At 39.9% G+C, this 22,010-nt stretch overlaps 1 protein-coding gene across 2 annotated transcripts in view; it reads left to right on the top strand.

Moving 5' to 3' along the window:
* LOC117288110 (calcium-independent protein kinase C-like) overlaps window positions 1-22,010 on the top strand; it is a 93,182-nt gene that overhangs the window by 58,396 nt on the left and 12,776 nt on the right. The window contains exons 5-8 of one of the 2 annotated variants that reach the window (XM_033768813.1): window positions 487-566; window positions 6,707-6,842; window positions 9,259-9,392; window positions 13,131-13,239. In XM_033768813.1, coding sequence (XP_033624704.1) covers window positions 487-566; window positions 6,707-6,842; window positions 9,259-9,392; window positions 13,131-13,239 — 459 coding nt within the window. Of the gene's footprint in view, window positions 1-486; window positions 567-6,706; window positions 6,843-9,258; window positions 9,393-11,900; window positions 11,968-13,130; window positions 13,240-22,010 lie in introns of both variants that reach the window. The other variant, XM_033768821.1, reaches the window with a different exon arrangement.

Genomic DNA, 22,010 nt, shown 5'->3' with positions numbered 1-22,010 from the left:
ATTTATGTATAGACTAGAAGTTTCAGCTTCGTTGGTTGTCAAATTTTTTAGAAACACAAAATAAAAATCACAGAGCGCTATTTTCAAGGGAGTCGCATAAATCTGTTGTACTTCTATGCTAAAAAATGTTTTGTCTCACTGGAAAATCATAACATTGTTGTTCTCAATTGGCCCAATTGAATTAGTTTACATTTTGTGGGTTGTATTGGTTTATTGTTATTTTTTTTTTTTTTTTTTTTTTTTTTTTTTTTGGGGGGGGGGGGTTGTTTGTTTGCTTGTTTGTTTATTTATTAAAAATGCTTCACTTTAACAAAGTACAAGCTTACAATGTAGATCAGGTGAGCTTTTTTAACACTACCTCCCATAATATGTCTATAGTGACTATCTTTGAAAATAACATTGTTAAAAATGTTTCATTCAGGGTTAATTTTTGTAAAAATCTGTTTTTCTGACAACAAACTTTTGAATGCAATGTTCTCTTTTCAGTGTGTACGGTAGTGGTCCACAAAAGATGTCATGAGCTTGTAGTAACGAGGTGTCCAGGACACAAAGATGATATCAAAGAGGTGAGTGCGCCCTCTTGTGTCCAACCTGTGGTCATCTTCTGCCATGTTCTGCATGTGATGATGTACATGTGCATGGTACACGATACCGGGTAGTACATGATATCATGTATAGACCTAGCCTGAACATCTGACGCCACACTTGGAGGCTTGTGAATAACGCCAGAGAGTTGCCTCTAGCACCTTTCCCTTACATGTACATTCATTTCATGCACAGTTGTGCAAGTACATGTACTGTACATAACACACAATCTGGTGGACACTAATAATAATAAGAAGAAGAAGACTTGTAATGCGCACTTATCCAGCCTGCTGGGTGTTCAAGGGGCAATAAAAACCAACAACAAACAAAACAAAACAAAGAAAAATAGACAAAACAAAATTAGTCCTTGAAAACCTGTGACATAAGACAAGTTTTGAGAAGAGATTTGATTGTTGTGGTACAAAGACAAGATCTAAGATTAAGTGGTAGAGAGTTCCAGATGCGTGGTGCAGCTGAAGAAAAAGACCTGTCTCCCCATGAGTGTTGAAACGTGGGTTCAATGAGAAGAAGCATGGAACTGCATGCAGATGAGCGAAATTAAGCTGTATTTTGATTGGTCTGAGGTGATGTTCACAGCTGCACCCACATCACCCCGGACCAATCAAAAAACAGATGTAAAGCAACGCCTCTGCACGTTTATCCATGACATCATTGTATCCAACAAAAATCACTGGTTCTATAAAGCAAGTTGCAATGCCGTTACCCGGGTTTTTGCCAACCTAGGTTGGAAAACTATGAAAATTCATAAAATGTAAAACAAAAACAGGTAGCTACAGTTAGTAACAAAGTTACACAAATATTCAAAAATAGTGTTGAATTTGTTAGAAACAAAGCAACCAATCAATGGAGTTATTTTTTATTTTTAATTGAATGTTTGCAAAAATGTTGAATTTGGAGATAAAAACTAATTTAAAACACGATAGAATGTTTTACCTTCCACGCCAACCAGCACGCTTTGTTTATCAGCAATGGAAAGGTCTATACATGTTGCTGAATGTGACCCAACCTGAACAGAGTCATTGACATGGCTGTAGACCAAGAGATTTCTGACGTAAATTCATGTTGATGAGCCATGTTCTTTTTTTCTTACAAATGGCTCCCCCCCTTCAGTGTGGTAATCTTGTTAACAAGCTCAGTTTTTTACATTTTAGCAGACTCTGCTGATTTAATCACAAGTGTAGATGGTGAAATTTGACACTTTTAAGCAAGCTTTTTACACATTATTTGTACTCACAGGGACAGGAAAAGAATTGTTCAGGTTTTTTTTTTTTTTTTGGGGGGGGGGGGTTGATTCAAATAAGATAGTAATACTATACGATAATGATATTTGTATTAAGTAGTGAGATGAAAATCATGGCTCCATCCTACTTACATGTAGCACAGACTTCAGAAATTACATTTACTCTCACTGGTGATAACCTAATAAAATGATTGGCTATTCATGCTAAGGAGTAATCTGATACACAAAAATTATGTCGCATCACAGTGAATATTGGTGTGGTGAAAAAATTCAAATAGGATTCGAGTATAATTTACTTTTACACAGCAATGCTTACCAGGGAACCAGACCATGGAACTAACATAGGCCGTGTACGAATTGGCGACTTCGGCTACAGCTACGGCTAGGGCACGCGCATCTGCTATTCTTCAACACTGACAGATGCGCTGATCCAGCCGTAGCTGTAGCCAAAGTCGCCAATTCGGACACGGCCATAGAATTCATCTTTCATCCATCACAGCCTATACCCATTGGTTACCCTCCATGAGCTCAACCGCAGTGAACAGATTTGAATCAGAACTTAAGAAATACTTGAGTGTTGAATGTTCATCATTCACACAGTTTCTTTGCTTTGTTTTCGAAGGACTCTTTTTGGGGGTTGGGGCGGGGGGGGGGGGGGCATGGGTGGTTTCCTAAACAAAATTAATTGTTACAGTTTTGATGCTTTGTGATTTTTTCTTCTTCTTTTTTTTTTTGGGGGGGGGGGTTGATAATTTTGATTCCCACACATGTTCATCATTATTGCATGCAGCTTAGTGCCAAATTTTTCTCTTTTTTCTTCATTTGCTTTCGTTTCGCAGCTACTAGCTCTTGGCTATATTTTCCCAAGGCTCAAATTTCTTCAATCATCCTATACACAACCTGGGAATCTCAAAATTAATTGCGGCCAGGTTTGTTCTTCTCCTATTTGGGTACAGCATCCCTTGACTTTAAGATGTGGGTTAGATTTCCAAAACATGAGAAGCACATGGGGACCATTCAACAGGGGACCAGGCAACAGTATGCATCAAGTGACGGTTCATTTTCCCTTCTGAGTGTCAATTTTCTGAGTTGACATTTCAGGTCGGGAGTTTGCTCTCTGATTTTGGAGTTGTTTTTTGTTGGGTTTTTTTTTTGGGGGGGGGGGTTTGGGTTTTCCTTTCTCTGATTATAGGTGTTTGGCCAACAGTCGACAAACCTATTATTATTATTGTTATTATACTGGGTACCGTTATTGCTCCCACGTTTTCTTCCTTCAGCCTGTACCTTCCCGTTGAGGTTTCACGAAAAGAGTAGATCATGTACATTTAGACTTGAAAATTACCATATTAGACCTCAGCAACAGCAACAGCAACCTTTTTTATATCTACTTTAGCTGGATTAAAACAATTGAACGGCTCCAAAAACCAAAGTTTACCTTCCCTTTAACATTTGAAATTTTCCAAAAATTCTTTTTCTGGAAACCGTGATCGATAGCTACTATCGTTGCACGATATAAAAGCTCTTGACCTACTCTTTAGATCTTACACAGAAAGTGACCACATTTGACCTTATAGGGACACGTTGCCTTGGATCGGTCGAGTTGGGCCATGCAAGCGTTTGAAACTGTTTGGTTATGAAATCGACATGGTTAGAAAGATAGTAGAATATAGTTGATGTACTCATTTCCAAGAGGACTGATAGTTCTCTTGCACACTCCGTGTACAGAAAACCCATCCACATATACCTCAACGCTACGTCATTCCATCCTCCTTCTGTGAAAGCCTCAGTGAACCGGACCCTACTTCAAAGGGCACACATTATTTGTGACAAGGAATATTTACCTAATGAACTGGAGCACCTTAACACGTGCTCAAAGAGAATGGGTATAGACTGAACAAACGAGAGTCCCTTTCCAAACACAACTCTCAGTCTGCACGATCCAAAGGTATGCCCATTGCGGTCAAAGATATGCCCATTGCGGAAATCAAGATCGAGAAACTTATGTAGAAGCTTGTTTTAGTCGCGCGGGGGAAAAGCTTTTTTATTGGTTGTTGAGGCATCCTTGTCCCAGAGTTCTACTTTTGTCTATACATAAACTATAACCGATTAATTGTATATTTAATATTAATTGTATAAGCCAAGACTAATTTAACAAGCTGTAATGAGTATTTTGTTAGATTCACCATTAATAATAATTTAAAGCAAAGATTTGATTTCGTAAAAAAAAGTTTGTCGTTTGTCGTGTTTTCTTGCTGCGCAAGAGACTTGCACAATTTATTATGACTTCATGCGATGCAAATTTGACGTTATTGTGACGTCACAACTTTGCTTTAACTGCGAATATTCACAAGAGTTGAGCACAGCTCAATGCTGCGAGTTTGTGACGTCAGCATTCACATAGCATACGCATTCGCAGGAAGTATGAACCAGGCTTTAAGCAGGGCTATGAAATTGAACTCAGATCTGACAATGGGCTGTAAAACTAGAGCTTTATTTTTGCATAGATTTGTCAATTGGACTACATGTATGTAAATTATAGTGAAGAATACATTTACAGTACATACAATTTGTACACTACGGTGAATCATACCAGCCAAGGCAATTATTAAATTGTATAGAGTCATCATATGAAATGAGCAATACCACAAGATGAATTACTGCAGCTAGATGTTTTTTGTTTTTTTTAATACCCTTGCTCTTTATTTTCATAACCATGATTTCCCCTCCCCCACGCTCCAGCTCCCCATATACTCCTGTTCGTGAAAAAAAATCCACAATCCACAGTAGCATTGTAATTATGAACCATGCGTCCCCGGTAACAGATAAAAAGCAAAACGATTAAATGCAATTATTGATTGGTAGAGTCTGCAATCAGGTGGTTCCCTTCTTCGCTATCCCCCCCCCCCCTCACAAACATCCTCCAATAAAAAGACAGCAGTGGATATGAAGCAAGACAACATACCACCCGTCCCAGTTACACACCCAGGCTCTACAAGTCTGGACTGTAGGCCCTACAGCCAGTGTTTATTGCATTCCATGCTTGCTTAGGGATGCAGCATGAATAATGTTGGTATCGGGGTATAGTGGAGAATGCACATGTACATATTGAGATATAATGTACACACACCCAGCCCTGCTGATTGAAATAGACACAAACGAGATGAGTTGTGGCAGTGCAGTGTTTTTGCAGCCTGCACAAACCCTTCCTGAATACACAAAAGCATGAATTCATAGAAACATACAGTCTGTACATTGTAAAATGTTTGTGTGTACATGGACATGTATATTATACATGTCCACGCCTGTACACTTGTTGAGTGTGATATGTACAATTAGTCTATGTTTACATACGATGTTGTTAATAAAATAACAGCATGACTTATATTTTAAACAAAAAAATTGATATTTTATGAAGCACACATAAACATTGGATGTGTGGATATGCATGTCATGCAAATTTGTTGGGTTTAAATTGAATTCAACAATTTGGTGTTCATAGTTTCTTTTTTAGAATGGTTGATGTGTATGTACAACAAAATTATTTGGGACTTTTCTTTGACTCAGGAAAGTGCCATACTCTTAAATTTCCAGAATGCAATACTGTTAGGCTGTTTTAATTAAGTTATACACTTATCATGATAAATGACGAACAGGAATAAGAAATTTGGGAGCAGTGATTAGCAACATGAATAGCCCGCACATAGACAAGCTCCATCTTGAAAATGTATTGCAATGCATCTTTGGAAACCAAGTACAGTAAAAACAAATAACCAACCCTGCCAAGATGGATGCCATACTGTAGCTACATGTATATGGCCTTTTTCAAATCTACGGCTTTAGCTTCAGATTCAGCTCTTTGCATTCAGCATATAGGCGCTCAGGGTTTCAGACAGACGAGAGGACGGAGCCTGAAGCCAAATCCAAAGCCAAAGCCGTAGTTTCGAAAAGGGCCTACATGTACTGTATGTTTTATAGTTATTTATAAAATTGGCTTCAAAATAAGCACAGCATGATGGTTGTCGGTGTTGGTTGGACTCAGCTTTGACCTAGAATCCTTTGTGCATCAAATCATGTCGTTGGGACATATTGCGTAAATAAGGGAATAAAAGGGTAGCGACGAGTTCTTAAACTGCTGTTTAAAACTGGCAGGGTCGTGGCCGTGCATTAAAGGCCCAAGCCGAAGGCGAGGGCCTCTATCATACGGCCACGACTGGGCAGTTTAAGAACATGTGATTGCTCTTTTATTCCCATTCATGATTGCCGTTTTGGTTAAACAGAGTAATAAATTAAGAAACTTTGTAAAACTTATCCGTTTTGCGACGTCCTTGAGCTCTGTATGTGTGTTGCATTTTTATGACTGAGACAGTTTTCGGATGCATTCCTGCGCGTAGTATGCATCTTAACATATCTGAAAACAACCGGTTAACAACAGCTCCAGCTGGTCATTATCAATCGGTTAAACGTGACGCGCTCTCCACCAATAGGAATAGCAAAACTGTCTGAGGTATTTGTGAATGGAATATTATAGTTTATGGTTAGATAAACACAAATATTTTATTCACATAACTGCATGAATGTGCTGGAAAGTACAGATTTAATGGTGTCCATGTAAGTGTGTTCCGTGTAAATTTGATACAGATAAAACACAACCAAACGTGCGCTGAATGTTTTTCTGATGGCTAAGTGGTTTTAGTCCTAATGTGTTAAAACATTTAAATAATATGCAAATCAGTGTGTGATCATTAATTTTTGGAGTAATAATATCAACGGTATTCCCTCCCTTGAAGGTCCATTAGCTATTCTATCACTACCTATGCGAACCATTCTTTAATCTTTATCCATTGTGTTTGATTTTCACAGTCGCAGTCGCTGTCACAGCGGTTTAATATCAACTTGCCACATCGATTCAGTGTTCATAGTTTCAAGAAGCCAACATTCTGCGATCACTGTGGGTCACTACTATATGGTTTACTACGGCAAGGGCTTCAATGTGAAGGTAATGGCAGTTTTTATTAGCAGCAGTGATGCAGCAGTCTCGCTACCGTGGGCAGCGTGCCAGATCAACACCTCTCGTCACTAGCCCCTGGAAGGGAGAAACTAAAAATCAACGCTGATTGGCTAACCAAAGTTACTGCTTTGCGTGCACGCTTGTTAATTACTTTCCAGCGCTTGTAAGGTGCCTAGTTCGCGCATGTGCAAACGCATGCATTACGACGCAATATGTTTAAAATGTTTTTTATGTGGTAACCCTACACTGCATACAGTTAGACAAATCACAAAAAGAATGAGAGGGGACCAGTTGATCTATGACTTAGACAGAGCGTTCTGAGTAATCTCTAACACAGAATCGATCAACTACAGGACTAACTGATATGTCCATTATTAGTCATACTTCCAGGGGTTACGATCAAGCAAGGAATTCTGGGAAAGAAATAAAATGTCGCGGCGAGATGGTACACCTCTAGGAATGAGGTTGATGCTGTAGATAATCCATAGAGAAAAAATAAATAAATTGTGTCTACCTGCTGCACAACGGCGTGAAGATTCCATTCAGTGGAACTACATGTACTTGTTCTTGTGCCCTCCTACATGTAGATCAAGTTAGCACACAGCTTCTGCCTAGTTCAAGTTAGCACACCGCTCCTGCCTAGTTCAGGTTTGCACACAGCTTCTGCCTAGTTCAAGTTAGCACACCGCTCCTGCCTAGTTCAAGTTGGCACACAGCTCCTGCCTAGTTCAAGTTAGCACACCGCTCCTGCCTAGTTCAAGTTAGCACACCGCTCCTGCCTAGTTCAAGTTAGCACACAGCTCCTGCCTAGTTCAAGTTAGCACACAGCTCTTGCCTAGTTCAAGTTAGCACACAGCTCCTGCCTAGTTCAAGTTAGCACACCGCTCCTGCCTAGTTCAAGTTGGCACACAGCTTCTGCCTAGTTCAAGTTAGCACACCGCTCCTGCCTAGTTCAAGTTGGCACACAGCTCCTGTCTAGTTCAAGTTAGCACACCGCTCCTGCCTAGTTCAAGTTAGCACACCGTTCCTGCCTAGTTCAAGTTAGCACACAGCTCCTGCCTAGTTCAAGTTAGCACACAGCTCTTGCCTAGTTCAAGTTAGCACACAGCTCCTGCCTAGTTCAAGTTAGCACACCGCTCCTGCCTAGTTCAAGTTGGCACACAGCTCCTGTCTAGTTCAAGTTAGCACACCGCTCCTGCCTAGTTCAAGTTAGCACACCGCTCCTGCCTAGTTCAAGTTAGCACACAGCTCCTGCCTAGTTCAAGTTAGCACACAGCTCTTGCCTAGTTCAAGTTAGCACACAGCTCCTGCCTAGTTCAAGTTAGCACACCGCTCCTGCTTAGTTCAAGTTAGCACACAGCTCCTGCCTAGTTCAAGTTTGCACACAGCTCCTGCCTAAATCAAGTTAGCACACAGCTCCTGCCTAGTTCAAGTTAGCACACCGCTCCTGCCTAGTTCAAGTTAGCACACTGCTCCTGCCTAGTTCAAGTTAGCATACCACTTCTGCCTAGTTCAAGTTAGCACACCGCTCCTGCCTGGTTCAAGTTATAGCACACAGCTCCTGCCTAGTTCAATTGAGTACACAGCTCCTGCCTAGTTCAAGTTAGCACACCGCTCCTGCCTAGTTCACGTTAGCACACCGCTCCTGCCTAGTTCAAGTTAGTCTTTAGCTCCTGCCTAGTTCAAGTTAGCACATCGTTCCGCCTAGTTCAAGTTAGCACACAGTTCCTGCCTAGTTCAAGTTAGCACACCGCTCCTGCCTAGTTCAAGTTAGCACATAGCTCCTGCCTAGTTCAAGTTAGCTCTTTTGTATGAAGTGCTACTGCATACAGGCATCAACATTAAGGCAAAATGGTCTCTTGATTCCACAAACTGCAGTTACTTGCTCTAGATCAGTATCTTGAAGTGAACTTGACGGTCAAAGCCGTCACTGATACAGTCCTCCTGGTATACGTATTCACACATAGTGAGTTTAATGTACACAGAATTTGCAGACTTGCCTGCAGAAGATGACCAATGAGTTTTTGTCCGGCTGTGTGATGAATAGCACTCTGCTAAAAATAGAAGCTTAATACCGTGATCTCAGATAAATGTACAAAATTGTACTCGCGTGTCCACGTTTTATGTTTACTCGTGTTACACTAACTAAGTAGTGTAACGCAAGTAAACATAAAGCGTGGACTCCTATCCTAGTACTACTACTACATGTACAAGTGCCATGTGGCGCTCTGATGATTGCGTGAAATTAGTGAATGTTTGTCTGACAGCCGGGTATTTTGAGCAAAAGTGACGTTATTAGTGCTGTGTGCTATTACAGTTCTAAATTAGTTATCAGCAAACTTACTCACTCACTCTTTCTCTCTCTTCCTCTGTTCCCGTTTCCCATTTCAATTGTTTTTATCAGCCTGTAAGATGAACATTCACAGGAGATGCGATCGAAATGTAGCGCCAAATTGCGGCATCAATCCCAAGAGAATGGCAGAAGTCCTTTCCGAGATGGGTGTGACGGGTGATAAATTATCAATACGCAGGAAAAAGGTAAAGATCAGAGCTGCCATTTACTTCACCTCTTAAACATAGCTTGGCAAAATGTAGATAGTCTTGTATTTTGCGGAGTCATTCATAGGAGTGTGGCGAGTTTTAAACACTACGACGTCATATCTTGTGTCAGATAGTTTGTGGGTGGAAAGAAAACTTACTGATGGGGTTGGCGTTTTTTTTGTGTGCTTAGGTAGCTCACTTTCAAGCTGACGAATGCCAAGAATGAAATGTCAGTATAAGTCTTCCCCCTTTACAGTCTGTTCATTGGCAGTTTAACTCCTGCTCCCCTAGTGCTCTCGGTCTTTTTAAGGGTCTATAAATGTTTGGTAAGGCAATCAAAACTTTCTTGATAAGAAGTATAGCAGCTTTGGATAGCATAAAAACTTGAACAAACTTTTCACTTTGAAGATATACCTTTTTTCCTCCAAATGTTTAACTGAGAAGCACTAACTGACAGTTATGTCATCTCAGATTGTTATTCCAACTGCAGATTGTTCTTCCTGCGTTGACATAACTGTTTCAGAGTTTTTGCAGTACATGTATCTCAAAAAACGCTACCACTTTTTGAAATGAAATTTTTATAGATTAGTTTTCCTCTACAACTATAGATGATTGAATCAAACACCGGCTTCCAATTACCAAACGTATCGGCAGTCTGAAAAATATTGTTTTTTTCTTTTTTTCAGTCTACTACTAAGAACATAACCGTTTTGGGAGCAACGATGCCATTTAAGATGTTGAACGTCTCAGAGGGCTTGAATTGAATTTCACTTGTAGAGCAGAACGTTCTGCTTCTCCTTGAAGACTTCTAAATTGCTTGCTTCTTTTCCCGAAGGTTTTTATGTGGCACTCTGTTTTTGGTAGGACCGGCCGATCATGTCAGATTTGTTTTATTTCTTTCACCAAGGCAAATCTATATAGAGAGTTACAACACGAGAAGTGCTGAAATCTGCACCTATAACGAAGGGTTTGTCAAAATTTGGGAACTAGATTGACACTGAGTGGTTGCAGTTTGCAGTGACATCAAAATTCTTTCCGTTGTTTCTTCTCTTTTTGTTTTTTGGTTTCTAAGCGCAGACTTTTACCTCATTCTTTCACTGTGCCATGCCTCAAGTCTTTTACTAGAGGAAAACATAGGTTTTAAGATTTAATGTCAAGATGAGAGTGGAGGCAAACCAGGAACACAAGGTTCAGGATAAATAGAGTCTGTGGTCGACTTATGGATGGTCATTATCTTACGGATTGGTTTATACAGAGCTGTGTTTGTAGAGTACAGTCCCATTAAAAAAAAATAATAATTATAATATTTTGTATACAAGTACCCAGACACACAAGGCCTTATGGCCATTTCAATTTGTGGGCTACAATCTAATTTTCCTTGTGCCGCTGCCACCTACTCCTGGGGCTGAAACAGGGTAACCCCCTTTACAGTCCGTACGGATGTAGACTTTCTAAACCTAAGTTGTCTTGAGCAAAAGAAGAAGCACAAGCCTGAACCTAGGGCGGTATCTGAAGTGGGGGCAACTGCTACGGCTACGGCTGGATTGCCCCATCATCATGTGTTGAATGTAGGACACCCTTGGCAACAGTCAGAGCCATAGCTGATCATGTGTTGAATGTAGGACACCCTTGGCAACAGTCAGAGCCATAGCTGTAGCTGCCATTCTGGGTACCGCCCTAGGCTGAGGCTTGTGCGCCGTATTGAGCTCATGCGCCGTCTTTGGCTCGTGCTCTCTCTTTGGCTGAAGTCTCCTGCTTGGGCTCTGGCAATAAACCCTTCCCATGAAATATGTAAATTGTTTTGGTTGGCAAAATGAGGGAACATCGCGCTGTTTTGTACACAGCTAATGGATGCGTGACGCAGACGCGATTGCGCGTCTGCTTAGTGCACAAACTCTATGGCGTTTGCCAACCAACAGGGTCTGTACGCATGCGTGAATGTGATTAGCATATTTCATGGGAAGGGTCCATTGCTCGGGCTTGGGCTCTGTCATCAGTTTTTGGAGCAGGGGCGGAGCGTAAGCCGAGGCTTGAAGAAAAAAAACTTATTGTCTTCAAACTGCAATGTAAAACCCACAAGCTGATTTCACTTGACATCAGTGGGTAACAATCTCTTAACTACCTTAACATGTATTCTGGAACCACTTTATCACTTCAAATGTAATAGTGATTTTTGACAAAAAGGATGCCAACTAAATATTCCAAATATTTTGGCATTTCAAAAGAAATTGTGAAATTATCCAACAGGGTTTAGTTATTGTACAATGTAGATCAAGCATTCTGCAAAATTGGAATTCAATTGCTGTACACAGTATGTAAATTTGTGAAGTCAAACAAAAAACGATTTTTGGTATATCTTCACTGCTGTAGCACACTACACTTTGGCCAGTTGGTTCATTTTATGTAGTATAAACTAGTTTCATTAGGGGCGGTACGGTTCCCCGTCTTCTCATCGGACAACATACATTGCCTTCTAACCTTTACATCCACCATGTATGTACCTAGGCCTTTGTCAGTGAGTCACCTTCGACTTCTACAAGCGAGGATGCAGATGCCTCACCTAAGGAGTCAGGTAAATGAAGTGGCTTGCACGATTGCAGGCCACAGTGGCTGGCCAGAAATGCGGCTAGCTCTGGCAGTTTGACATGGGGCTTTCTCTTTTACAGTGAATAATAGATGCACTTCTTTTAAAAAAAATAGTTGTGTTTATAGTTTGCCTTGAAATTGGGCAATCTGTTTGGAGTGCTTTTGTATAGTGTTTGTATTAATTCTGGGGTATGAAATTGATGAATTTGAAGGGGAAAAGAGGGGGACCATGTAGAAGGTCAAAGGTCGGGAAAGAATTGACTAGGTTTTAAGAATATTTTTTGTGTGTGCTCATTTGATATTATGATTTCGTGTAGAGGTAAAAATCATAGTCTTAAACCTTGGACACATGTAAGGCAATTTATTTAGAAGAACGTTTTCCTTTTTTTGGTGGAGGAGAAGCGTTAATCTTGAAAGTCTTTTTATAGTTGCAAATTCTGGTACGAAAAAGAGGTTTTTACATCTGGTATTCAGTGTGAAAGAGAAATTTCCTAGCGTCATTTGTTTAGCCAGCCGGGCATCTAGCAAGGCAATAATGGAATAATTCGCCGTCATTGGAATTCTCAAGTCCAGCTGTGCAACAGGTTGATTGTGTTTTGTTGTTGAGCTTGACTCCAAAATAACTGCAAGTCAGGTGATCTGTTAGCTGATCCGTCAGCTGATCTGTCAGCTGATCCGCCAGCTGATCTGTCAGCTGATCTGTCAGCTGGTCTGTCAGCTGATCCGTCAGCTGATCCATCAGCTGATATGTCAGCTGATCCATCAGCTCATCTGTCAGCTCATCTGTGCATCTCATAATCAGTTTCGGTTGCAGCTGGACTCAGGAATTCCAATGAAATGCCGACTTATTCTGGATCCATGCCTTTGGGGGTTTAATAACAACTAATGATGAACCAAAATTATGTCTGATGTCAAGTTTTTTTTGTTTTGTTTTTTCTTTCCTCCCCCCATCATTTCCTCCCTCGTGTGTGGGCGTGTTTGTTTGTCCGTCCGACCGGCCGCCATGATGTGTCTCTGTCTTTGTCCGACCTGGCTGTCTTTGCTACCTAATCAACTCGTGTGTGGTGATGTCTATTGTGTTTTATGTCCAATGTGTCCTTGTTATGTTGGATGTGGTGTCGTCCATTCTATGAACATGAACATAACCAGGCCTCCATCTCAGAATATCCCAAATTGGGTTCTTTGGACGCCTGTGCCTCATCCTCTCGCCCCTCATCCCGGCCCACGTCGCCCAGGTCCGCTCCCGCTGAGCTGGCAGGTATGGGCGTAATATGCCGTTTTCATTTATTTATTTCACAAAATGAACATAAAAATTATAAGTTATAATATCATTTTCTAAAGTTTGTTTTACTCTTTACAAAAAAAACACTGTATACAGTTATTATTTGGCATGCTGCACGTTGGTTTTTCCACAATATCTTCACTTTGTATGGTTTGCAACTTTCTTTTTGCATGAGTTTTTGGTGCACATTTTGTCAGGGAGTTCGTGCCCATTGGTTGTGTGCAAATCACATACAATAAAACTTCTTGTACTCCAGTGGGTAGAAAATGCAGTTTCTCTTTTCTAAATGGTCAGAAGTCCTTACACAATCATGTCCATTTAAAGTTTTGCCACTGCACTCTGATATGAACGAACATAATAAACAGCAGAAAAAAGAAAGAAAATAGAATTATAAGCTGTTGCAAACTGCTTACCAACCAAAAGGACCTATGGTATAAATGCAAAAAATAATGGCCTGATGTTTTTACCCTAATAGAGTCTTTCTCAAAGGCTAAAGGATTCTGCTAGGGTCGAAACGCCAATCCACCAAACTATTTTTATGCATTATGAGCGAAAAAGAATAAAGAAAACAGGGTGAAGACAGATGTTTTCATAAAATTGGAAATTTCTTTTATTGATTAAAGAAAAGAAGGCAAATGCTCTGTGAAGATTTCAAAGATGACTCAGGAGTGATGGGCTCTAAGGCTTTTAAACTAGGCTCTCAAGTGCAACATCTCACCCAAATTGAAGATTCTGAGACAGCTGAAAAATGTCTTATTTATACATGTGTGTGTGTGTGTCCCCGAAGCATGGTTTGTACCCCTATAGAAACCATTGTCTAAACAGCATCGGATATTGATTCCTTGACTAGGGGTGAATGTCTCTTGTGTGGACCGCTGCCATGGCAACGGAACCTTAAGAAAAGATATCCCGCTCTTTCTATTGTTCAATGCTGATGCTCATTACCAGTACAACCTGTGTGTGTTGTGTGTGATTGTAAGGCATTCTGCTCTGATCACTCACTCAGAATCAAGCATTCTTGCCTTGCAGCCAACGACATAATGAGTTCAGTTTACCAACCGTAAAAAGTACCCTCACTGTTTTTGTAACTGTATGGCACAAAATTATAGCATGATAATCGATACAGAGAAATGATACACATTTTTTGTATGTAACAAGAGAACGTAGTGGTTCATTTTAGGAGGAAGGGAAATTGTAAAAAGTTTTGTACTGTAGTACTAATTTTCCAATAGGTAGCATCCTCATGGGAGTGGGGGAAAAAATTACAATTCTCTAACCTCACACTATGGTGTAAATTGCCATTGCCATCAGTACTCTTGTAGTGCAAATTTTGTCAATTTCCAAAACATCCGATAACATCATTTGGAGAAAAATGTGTGGGCATGGGGCTTTTTGCTTCTTGACTGACTTTCATAGGAATTTTATTGGATTTCAACAACTAATGGGTCTTTACATTCAAGGTAAAAATGTCAGTTTAAATGTCAAATTCAAGGTCGTTTTGATTGAGTATCTTTGAAGTAAGGAATCAATCAAAGCATCCCCATACAAAAAAAAAAACAGACCCATTTTTCTCAGAATGATGTTATCGGTTGCTTTGGATGTTGACAAATTTTGCCTGTAATGTTTTGGATTACAATGGCAATTGATACCATTTTAACGTGAGGTTTAGCGACTTGTGATTTTTTCCCCACACACATGAGGACTTTTGCTATTGCAATGAGTAAATCAAATTGAATTTTGACATTTCCCTTGCTCTTTAAAATTCCTTCATCACTCAAAAGCTTTGAGTCGTGTCAAATTTTATGAAAATGCTGTTGATGATTAAAACGCTGTAATGGTTTTATCACTAAACAGAAACCTTTGTCCTGTTGACTTGAAGCATAGTTTTGACATTCTTTATTGGGCAATTCTATTTGAGTATATTCTGTTCAACATGGCAGTGCAATAGACAAAACTTTCAAGTCTTCCAGGAATTATGTTAACGCCAAACCGTGGCCTTTCATTTTGAGAATGCTTGAGCTACTCCCAGTCCTGAAATAACGTGAAAACCAGAGATCCAATTTATGGAGCTTCTTATAGAGGAAGCAGGACTCGTGACGATGTTGTTTTCCTTTAATCGTATCCGGTGAAGAACAAAGTGAGTCAAAAGCAGATGGGGACAAAAAAGGGAGGAAATTATAGACAATAAACATGCCCGTGTCGCTCGATTGAATCGCTTCAAATTAAATTCCTTTTGGGAAACTGACAAATTTCCTTTTCCCTCGGTGAGCTGACCAGGACGATTCAACTGAGAAATCCAGAATGTGGGAAAGTCTTGTTGATACTAGCATGCCATTCCATGTGATTGGCCGCGTTCAGGGGTAGCCGGGGCCCCCTAGTATAGTTTATGTTTGATTTTCAAACAGATAAAAGAGTGCTGAATCTGTGAAATGTTGCATTTGAGAAAATTGGTTCTTATTATGGTCAAGTGGGCGGGGGGGGGGGATGTTCATCTACTTAGCTAGTGCGGCGCTTTGGTATACAAGTTCTGTCTTGTTCTGGGTAGAGTCATGTAACAAATGATGGGATTACAGCCGTACATCAATGCCTTAGAATGAACAATATCGTAGTATCCCGACAGAGCCATTTTGCAAGGTTTAGATTTTAATGATGTCTGGTACCTAGACTTCCCTGTTCACAAGTAATTGCTCAATTGAAATTCCTCATACTCCAGTGCTGTACAATTTTCATGTATCAAGAACTAGTTCTTCCATCAACTGGATTTTGATAGAAATCAACATGGGCCCCCTCCGAGTCGACTCCGTAATATTTCACAAGCGTCATTTTCATGCAGCCTTCACACTTCTGCGACACATTTGCATATTGCGCTTCACACTGCACAAGTTACACAAGTATGCTCAGTTGGAACTTGATCTGAAGCCTCCTTGTGCCAATTTAAGCAATTGTACTTGAACATTTGAGGAAAAGTGGATCATAAGTAGTGTGAACTTCACAGTTTGTGTGGCCTGTTCATAGATTAGTTATTCTGCTTTTTGTTGTTGGCAAGTACAGTGTACACGGGTTGGCATAAAACCAACAAGCATTCACACTGTTGCATTTAATACATGTTCAGTTCTTAATACATGGATTGAGAGCTCTCAACCCATCTCCTCGGCAAGGGTTAGTTTGAAATGGATTAAGTGCTCTTCATAGGTGTATCAGATTTCATTTATCTACATGAGTATACACCATGTTAAAACGCTGAGATGTGGAAAGGTCAATCCAGAGTGCAAGTATGGAACCAAATGTCCAACGTGGAGATTCTCAAATGTGCCAACAGGCGTATACATAATCCAGCAAAGTTCGTTTCCTGATGAAATGCATGGCACCAGTCTTTGGTAAGCTACAGGTTGTTGGGCAAAAGCTTCCCTCGAATCAAACAACACTGGAATAAGCAGAGTATACTTTTGTTAATTTGTGTATCCCAACATATGCATCAGTGAAAACAAATCTGTGCAAACTTTGACTCAATTGTTCATCGAAGTTTGAAAGAAAATAATGAAAGAAAAGGACATCCTTGTTGCATAGAATTTGGTGCTTTCCGATTTCCTGTGGACCCTTTTTCACATTCAAGTCTGTTATTGAAAATCTACCTCTTTCTCTACATTACAAAGGGAGTCGTTTCTTACAATGGTTTAAAGTATTAACAGCTCTCCAGTGAGTTTTTATGGTCATTAACTAGTGGAATAATTACAAAATGTATGTCCTGCCTTTAGTCTGAGGAATTCAGGCTGGACATTCATTTGTGACTGAAGAAGGCATTGAAGAAGGCATGGTACCAGACATCATTCAAATCGAACCTTCGCAAGTGACTCATTTGGATAGATATTTACACTGTTTACAGTACATTGGAGAGCCTAAATATTGTTTTCATTTTGTTGCGATGATTCTTGTTTAGTATGGCTGTGAATGCCTAGATTGAAATGTTTCTTTTTGTGTTCATTTTTTCTTGTCGTTGTGCTAGGTGTTCCCAAGCTTGTTTTTGTTAGCACTGACTTGATTGCAGGTGAAGTTTGTTTGTAAAAATTGCACTGGGACAAGAAATCTTTGTAAACGGGGATTATATTTTTAATGTGGGTACTAACAGAGACACTCTTCAGTTTAAACTTTAGGAGATTGTTTTCATCTTCAAAATGCTTGAAAATGGTAATAAAACATAGTTTATTAGGTTTGCAACTTAAAACATGTTGGACAATCTTTTAACAACTTAAAGCAAGCTGAGAGCAAAAGGAAAAAATGCAAAAGGTTTACTGGAATTTTGAGGGAAATCCTCATGGACTGTGCAGAGGTAGAGTGTTTCAGCATTTGAAGTAGATATTATACTTGTAATAACTACTTTCAAATGTAGCGTAAACTTGCGTCACGCTGGTGTTACATATGCTGGTGTTATGTTAACTAGCGTTACGCACACTCGTGTTACGTTGCATCAACAATGTTACCCAGAGATGCCTGTAAGGTGTTGTAAAATGGATGCTGGGCACAATTGATGCCATTATAGTGCCTACCTAGTGGGTGCACACAATTGATGCCATTATAGTGCCTACCTAGTGGGTGCACACAATTGTCACTTAGATTCAGTGGTAGGACAGTCCATGTTTATTCTCAAAATGTTACGCATGTAGTCTCCAAGAATTTCCTTTTTGCATTTGTTTTGTTGAAGTTAATTACAAAATGTATGTCCTGCCTTTAGTCTGAGGAATTCAGGCTGGACATTCATTTGTGACTGAAGAAGGCATTGAAGAAGGCATGGTACCAGACATCATTCAAATCGAACCTTCGCAAGTGACTCATTTGGATAGATATTTACACTGTTTACAGTACATTGGAGAGCCTAAATATTGTTTTCATTTTGTTGCGATGATTCTTGTTTAGTATGGCTGTGAATGCCTAGATTGAAATGTTTCTTTTTGTGTTCATTTTTTCTTGTCGTTGTGCTAGGTGTTCCCAAGCTTGTTTTTGTTAGCACTGACTTGATTGCAGGTGAAGTTTGTTTGTAAAAATTGCACTGGGACAAGAAATCTTTGTAAACGGGGATTATATTTTTAATGTGGGTACTAACAGAGACACTCTTCAGTTTAAACTTTAGGAGATTGTTTTCATCTTCAAAATGCTTGAAAATGGTAATAAAACATAGTTTATTAGGTTTGCAACTTAAAACATGTTGGACAATCTTTTAACAACTTAAAGCAAGCTGAGAGCAAAAGGAAAAAATGCAAAAGGTTTACTGGAATTTTGAGGGAAATCCTCATGGACTGTGCAGAGGTAGAGTGTTTCAGCATTTGAAGTAGATATTATACTTGTAATAACTACTTTCAAATGTAGCGTAAACTTGCGTCACGCTGGTGTTACATATGCTGGTGTTATGTTAACTAGCGTTACGCACACTCGTGTTACGTTGCATCAACAATGTTACCCAGAGATGCCTGTAAGGTGTTGTAAAATGGATGCTGGGCACAATTGATGCCATTATAGTGCCTACCTAGTGGGTGCACACAATTGATGCCATTATAGTGCCTACCTAGTGGGTGCACACAATTGTCACTTAGATTCAGTGGTAGGACAGTCCATGTTTATTCTCAAAATGTTACGCATGTAGTCTCCAAGAATTTCCTTTTTGCATTTGTTTTGTTGAAGTTAATTTGGTGGAACCGTTTGTGTTTTGCATGCATAAGTAAATGTGGATCTTTTCTTTTTGGCATAATTTGTATACTTGCATCATTGTTTCCTTTTTATAATCGCTCCTATTTCTTTGCAAAACAAAAGCCTAAATTCATGATAGAAAGAGAAGGGAACCAAAATTGCAGCCATCATGCTTTTAATTAAATTAAAAATGAATTTCCACATAAAAGATTAAACCATGCACTATCCACAAATGCCGTCTTTTCGACTGAGTCCGTCCACATGTTTGTCCACATATCTGTTCTCTCTCACCCCCCACTATGTCTCCTCACACTGTCTGTTCTATTCGGTACGTGGCTGTTCATTACACCCTGTGTGCTCGCTCTGTGATGTGTATGTATGTGGCAGTTAAATCTGCTCCACCACCATGTATGTTCATCACCCTTCTGTCGCTTCGATGTATGACAGTTGTGCCCAAAGATTATTGAGGGCTGAAAGGTGCAAGATGGGTAACTCCTAGTGAAATGTGCACTATAAGCACCATTTCAGCAAGCAACGCTTTTGATGCAACAATAGATCAGGGGCCAATTTTCGAAAAGCCTGTAAGCACAAAAACATTCTGAGTGCAGAAAAGGTCTGCTTAGCGAAAAATAGGTTACCACCCAAATAACCATACATTTATCAATGCTGTGACTGGTACCCCACTCATTTCTTGCCTGGTAAAGGATTTTGCAAAGCAGAGCAGAATTTTCTGCTCAGCAGCTTTATGAAATTGTGCCCAGTGCAGACAATATCCATTGCTATTAATAATAAAATAACAGATTTGCTTACTGAAATGGCGCCCATGTGTATGTCACGTCCCAACAGAGTTCCCCATTTTGTGTCTTCAACACTCTGTAATCGTTGGTTCTGCCATACATGTATCACACATTGATACCAGTGTGTATGTGATATGTGATCACTGTATATTGGCACATTTGCTTCAACCCGATCCCCTAACCCCCTAACCCCCTCCCCTTTGCATCGCACTTGATCAATGTCACCCCAAAACCATCCCCATTGGGATTCATTCAGTTTCTTCCAATGGGAATTTTTGTGTAGTAACGCCCCCCCCCCCCCCAGTAGCAGCAGTAGCAGTTAGATTGAATGCTCCATTCAATTTCATAGAGCTGCTTAAGCACCAACCTTCGCTAAGTTTGTCGCTAAGCACAACCTTCCTACCAGAAGGGGTTGCCAGCCGAAACACAATTTCACATGTACAATTTGTGATTGGTATACTGCTCAGAAAATTGCTAAGCTTAAGCAGCTCTATAAAGTTGGTCCCAAATCTGCTTACTGTATTTTGACAAATCAGTACAAATGCCTCAGTAAGCAGCATTGTGGAATATGCCCCAGAACCTTGATTGCATTAAACTTGGAACTTGCATTTTTGTTCTCAAGCAAAACAAAGTTTGGAAAAGCATTGCGAATTTAATTGGGCTAACTCACCTCAAAACAAACCATAGCTATCCAGTGCACTACACGTGTATATATATGTGCGGGGTAACACAATGTGAGTAATAGACTGTGCAAGTCTCGCGCACATTCAAACGTTTGGACTTGTTAAAGTGCGCGAGTTTGTTTCAGCAATGAACAGGGCACCGAAGTGGTCCTGGAAATGTTGGGATACCTACAAGGCTTGCATGGTCTATTACTTCCACCATGTAAAACAATCATCCCCAATGGGAGACTTTTGGGAACTCTAGGTGGCAGCAGACTTACCAGGTAACTCCACTGTTCTTGTTAATGTGTGTGTGTTCAGAACGATGTAAACAGTGGAAATTTACCTGGAAAGTCTGCTGCCACCTAGCGTTTCAAAGTCTCCCATTATTTGAACATGCAAATGGCTAAGAGGAAACTCAGACACAGTGAAAAGACATTGAAAGCAGTGGTGACTAACCATACATGTACTTAGATTGATAAGAGTCATTTGGGGGCACTCCAATCTGCTTGACGGAAAAGTTACCAGCCAAAATGCTGTGTGATTTATGACTTGTCCTAGATTGACTTTTGCTTAAGCATTATTTTTATTGACACTTCACCCTAGCAGTGCCCTGTCATAAATCATGCCTTATGCCATTCATATTAAGCTGTAAATTATTCCCTTTTATTTCAAAATTCTGAATAAAAACTTAAGGAATAAACACTGCCCTCAAGACTTACACAGGTTCATAGCTGATTTCTAAAACATTTGTGGGTCATTTTCGCAAAGGTCAGTTTAAGGTTTGTTGTAAACCAGTACAAATGCGTAACAATTATGGCTGATTCAACCTGCCTCTGCTACAATACACAGTCCATAAATTGGGCTAATAAGAGGTGTACATGTATTTTCAGCCGAAACTTTATTTACTAAAATTACATTCTTTTAAAAGCGGCATTTAGACAAGATCATTAAAGTAAAATCTCTTCACGCTTAGCAGATTTGTTGGCATTTTTATTTATTTTTCAAAACGGCTCCACGAGACCTAGCCAAGAACCATGCCTCCATTCATGAGGTGTAGACTGTTACCAAGCACAAGGGAGTTACGCAGACAGTGTATAATGATCATTCCAGCTCTACTTGACTCATGATTTATTGAATGAGTAGTTCCCCCTGACCAGTGTAATTACTAAGCTACATGAATGGTTCACACCGCAACAGTGACCATGCTTTATTTTGATTAGTCCGAGGGTACAGAATCGCTATAGTTGAACGACAACTTGGAGAAGGAGGAAGGGAGAGAAAGAAAAGCAATCAAGTATCAAACATTCTTTAAAGAGAAGACAGTCCTTTGGGTTTTTTTCTTTTGCATCCAGATGGTTCAACGTTTTTACTATTTAAACATTAACAGTGTGAAATGAATTGTTTCTTGCAAAGTCTGATTGGACAGGGTCACGCTCGCTTCCAATGGCTTCACTGTGTCTGAGTTTGTTCTCTGAAACTTTGTTTGTTCACAATTTACACACGTCACATGGAATGTTTGTAGATGCACACAAATAATCAATAGAACAGGAGTGTCATGTGAGACTCTGGGTTTGGAAATATTTTAATTTTCTTCAGTGTTGACCCC

Source organism: Asterias rubens, chromosome 1 (genome assembly GCF_902459465.1).
Source record: "Asterias rubens chromosome 1, eAstRub1.3, whole genome shotgun sequence".
NCBI lineage: Eukaryota > Metazoa > Echinodermata > Asteroidea > Forcipulatida > Asteriidae > Asterias > Asterias rubens.
This window is presented reverse-complemented; position numbering and strand designations above follow the sequence as displayed.